General features: G+C 29.8%; 1 protein-coding gene across 1 annotated transcript in view; it reads left to right on the top strand.

Moving 5' to 3' along the window:
- The window catches only part of LOC137618319 (dynein axonemal heavy chain 5-like), a 328,916-nt gene that overhangs the window by 73,741 nt on the left and 250,175 nt on the right, over positions 1–5,000 (top strand). Inside the window, exons 13-15 of the mRNA XM_068348490.1 lie at positions 872–1,029; positions 3,225–3,406; positions 4,757–4,963. Of these exons, the coding sequence (XP_068204591.1) occupies positions 872–1,029; positions 3,225–3,406; positions 4,757–4,963 (547 nt within the window). The remainder of the gene's footprint in view (positions 1–871; positions 1,030–3,224; positions 3,407–4,756; positions 4,964–5,000) is intronic.

The raw sequence follows: 5,000 nt of genomic DNA, 5'->3' as shown, positions 1-5,000 counted from the left end.
GTAAAAGTGGTTCATATGAAGATTGGAATACGAACTGCTCAGTTTAATTATTATTTTCTACATTTAGCTAACAAATTCTTGTATTTCTGGTTCCAAAGACAACTTTTATTTCCAGGAAGATAACTCTCATCTTTGTATAAAAGTCCTTTTATGCTTGTATTTCTATCTGTTATCAGAGTTTTAGATTATCTTTCGTAACATCATGCTTAGGTACTAGTAAAAAAATTACTGAAATTAACGAATAGTTTAATTGTTGTACAGTGATGTCAGAAAACCAAAAATTTCTTTATCTTATTTACCTCTCGACATTGATAACGAATTTCGACCAACTTTAATTTAATCAAGACCATAATTTCTACCAAACAAACTAATTTTAAGTTCAAACATATTCTTATATTTATTTATAGCTAACTGGATCAGTGGCCAATTTATGATCAATGAGAAAAAGAATATTCTTGAAGTGATACATTTACGACGAGGAAGCATCTATATGCATTTAACAACTTGTGAAAGGAAATTTAGGCACAATAATTCTCGTCATGGCTAATCAAAATCAAAATAGAAAATCCATGAAGTAGGTAACTCATTATTTCACCAAACGAACGGCCACCAAAATGTTAAATTATTAGTTTAGATGGATGGTTTATGTCTTTCATTATGATCCAGGCTATTATAATAAACATGCTCAGGTTATCAGTTATATGCAGAGAGCAGTAACTTAATCATGCTTAATTTCAATGCGTAACCAATCTTATCTTGTAAGAAAATGAAACAAAAGTTATTGGATAGATGATGCCTGTTAGAGAATATTCTTCTATCAAGATATAATCAATTATGAACAATATTGTTTACCCTATATTGTTAACAACAGGTTTGAGAAAATTGCGTCGGTTGTTCCTCAGCTGGATGTAGAAGGCAAATATAAAAGAATTATTGCAAAATTTCACCAAGAAATAGACAAAGTCACCAAGATTTATAACAAACAGTGTGAAAATCCTCCAAGACTTACGGGACTACCACCTGTAGCAGGTAGGGAAATATCTAAGTACTTTTTTCTTCTTTTGTGTATCTTTTCCATCAGTAGTTCCCTTCCCTCATCCCTCATCCCTTGCCTACCAACTTTAGTTGAAAACCATGGACCGATAAGGGATTATGCGTCTGAAGCTTACTTTCTTTATTAAAACTATATGGATGAAGCTAAGACGCGATGAGCATACAAAGACTCAATGATTTTGAACATCACCTCATGAAACTGAAACGGACTTATTTTAATGAAAGAAACCCTTGGATTGACTCAACCTAACTACTACTTTAATGTATCATTATTTGAACCTTTTAGCTAGAATCTTGTTTTCCCTATTGCATTTCTCTACACTATCCACGTCAACTAATTCGATTTATAATATCATTTGGACATCTGTTAAGTAATATATAAACCTTTGCTTGAACATTTCATTAGAAAATTAAGGTTATGGTTTCAAGAACAATAAGCTTACAGAACATTGATACTGATCTAATAGTTATTGTAATTAACGTATTTTACCTTCTGAATGTGTCGGCAAACGCTTTAATTGCCATTGGTGAAAATAACCATCCAGCCTAGGTTTTACAAGGGCTTAGAAATTCTTCTTATAATTTCCAATAATTCATTGAAATTCATTTACTCTGGTCATATGATTGATCTTGAATTTACTAGTTCTTTTGACTGTTGACTATAGAACCTATGTTTGTAAACTTGAGCAGATGGCTTTCCTCAAGGCAGTATTTTTGCCCTTCATTCTACATATTAAATACTCATGATATGTTGATTCACTTGTTGCAGACGCAGATTATATGCTTCTCTCTTTACATTAATCCATTCTCCTTTCTCTCTTTACATTAATCCATTCTCCTAAGCATAGGTGGCTAAATCCGCAAATTAAGATCTAGCTAAAATTGGTCATTGTGCAAATTAAAAGTGGATGAAGTTAAACCATTAAAAAGAAAAAGAAATATGATCGTCACTAGGTTGAAGACATTAGATTTTTGACACCCAGATATGAAGCACATTTAGATTTCTAAGTATGAACCCACTGTTGCTGAGGTGAAATATTTGTGATACAGAATGAAATTAGAAAAAAAAGATAACGCGCATGGTTTTATTACGATACTGAATATTTTTCTTGGAAATAACATTCGGATATGAATGTACATTGTAGTGTGTTTGCCTATGCTGTTGAGTAACTAACTAAAAGTTCATGTGTTTTATAATACCTTTAATAATTTCTTCAATATAGAGATATTCAATGAATATATCCAAGTAAACTATATTCGACTCTGAAATGCTTGAAAAATTCACTTCTTACTTAGTATAAACACCCAGAGAAATTGTATGTAACTAACTCTGAGTCAGTATGGTCATTTTATACACACATTCAGATAATAGTCCCGAATTTTAGTAAATTTTACAGTACTCTGACACTCACTCAGTTAAATACTGACGAAATATGTAATTTGGTCCTTATTGCCAGTATTACGGACAATAACTGTCTTTTGATAATATCAACCCATAATATACTAATTAACATATATAAATCAATACTGGTCAATGATTCATACATATAAACAAAGTTCTAAATTAAATAAAAACCGTACACAATTTCCTTAATGATGATTGATATTACTCCGTATATGAACAATATCCTTGTGCATGTAGCAGATTATAGCCATCTACATTCACTTCTGAGAATCTTATTTGGTTTGTTTCGTGTTCGTTTGCGCAAAAAAAAAAAAATACTTTTACATTGAAAGATTCTGATAAAGTTTTTGGAGAAGTCTATCCTGAGTTAATGTATGAAAATTACTTTCTTAAGGTAGCCCATATGGCTTTATGCATTATATAATTGTGCTTATTCTGTCAACAACCAAAAAAAATATTTACTTTTTGGAACTATGGAGATTTTTATTTGCTCAATTTAAACAAACATTAACTTTTACAAAATAGTTCTTTTTTACTTACTCATATTACCATATATGGAATTGTTCTTATATAAAAAAACTTCAACATAGCACTGTCTCATAAAATAAGTTAGGTAAAATAAGTATAATGCCATGTGTCTTATATTCGGAGCCATTTCGCTCAGTATCATATTTGAGAACCTTTTAACAATTTTAATTACATAATAAATTTTATTTTTAGTGTTTACTGTAAACATTTTTTTCTTTATTTTCTTCTGTCCTTTTAGGGAAAATTTTGTGGGCACGGAATCTCTTCATGCATCTAGAGGAGCCAATGATGTTCTGCAAAAATCACCCTGTTTTCTTGAAGATGCCAGAGGGAAAAGAAGCTGTGCAAAAGTACAACAAGATTGGCAAAACATTGGTACAATATGAACTGGCTTACTACGACGCCTGGAGGAAGCAGGATGTAAGGGGATTTTATAATTTTACAACTGATCAGACAATTTAATGCACAAATTTAATAATAATGGTTACTTTAATAAAAGAATTCAATGAGGTATACTACTTTCCTTCTTTTCGACTTATGTTTTTAATTTTATTGATAAAACACTGTAATTGTATTTCAATTCTAGAAAACAATCTAACTTTTATATCATTATTTTAAGATAACAAAAGAAAATAACTTTATACTCCAAATGTAGTTTTCATAATAAGTTATTTCATAATTTCTAAGCAAAATTTGAAAAGTATAAATCAGACATAAATGATAAAGTGATATTTCATATCACAAGCAGCATAGATCATGAAGAATAGAATTTCCAATTCCTATTTTTTCTGAAGGCAAGTCTTAAATATTAATTAGCAGAGTTTAGTATTATTTTATCTAGACTTAGACTATTCATGAATATTTAAAAAAAGAAATAGCCCTATTTCTGCTAGTTATTCCACTGATTCTTTAGAAAAGTAACCATAACAATGAGAAATTTAATTTCTGAAAAAGGTTTCTTGAAATGAAAGTAAAGTATGTTTTATAGGTTGATGTACAAGGAGGCAATGAAACTCTAGATAAATTCTAGGACATATGAAAAAAAAAAATGACATAAATCAGGTTTCAAATTTTAGGTGTATAGATGCTTGATTTCCTTAAAGTATGAACAATATGTTTTGTCCGTGAATAAACTGTATGCTTTTATGTTGACTTCGTCATGTAACTCCAACCATCATATTAACCGACCGTAACTATCGGAAAATTGCTGATGTGATATCAATGCTTTTAGTATTTTTAGTTGTTACTAATACCAATCACTTTTTGTTACTTTTTGCGTTTAAATGCCTGAGAATTGTTTTTATTTTAACTATTATTACCCTTTTAAGTGTATTGTTTAAATTATAACTTTTGTTATCTTGTTATCATTCTATTCATGGAATTTTGTTTTGAAAATAAAGTGATCTTTTTTTTTATTATAGCAAATAGATCTCATATTTCAAAGTGCTAGTAATCTTTATTTTAGTTGTAACATTGAGTATAGATTAACATCTAGATTTTGGATTATTACTTTGTTATGTCGGCCTGCCTATTTGGAAGTCACGTTTTTCAAGGAAATTATTGCAATGGATTATTAATTTTATTTACCAACTGTCAATGGCAATTGATGATATATAATTTCAAAAAAATATATATGCAGATATATGATAAATTTTGCACATTTTTACGTGTTTTTCATATTCAAATAAGCCATATAAAATATATATGGCTTATTTGAATGCAGATATATGTATATCTTAATTAACTGTAGGGTGTATCTCGAATTAACAGATAAGTGATATCCAGAAATCTCTGAGATGTACTTTGGTTGTTCGACGACCTGAGACGGAAGAACTCTACGTAAACTGGGACATTCGCATTTCCATCTTACTACATGAAGCCACGCAGATCCAGCAATTAGGTTTCGAAGTACCTTACATGACACAGCTCCTTCTGAACAAGGCTCCTTTACTCTTCAAGAAAAAAGATATGGTCAAGGTAATATGTTGTATATATATATATATATATATATATA

The sequence above is a fragment of the Palaemon carinicauda genome, chromosome 2 (genome assembly GCF_036898095.1).
Source record: "Palaemon carinicauda isolate YSFRI2023 chromosome 2, ASM3689809v2, whole genome shotgun sequence".
NCBI classification, from domain to species: Eukaryota; Metazoa; Arthropoda; class Malacostraca; order Decapoda; family Palaemonidae; genus Palaemon; species Palaemon carinicauda.
This window is presented reverse-complemented; position numbering and strand designations above follow the sequence as displayed.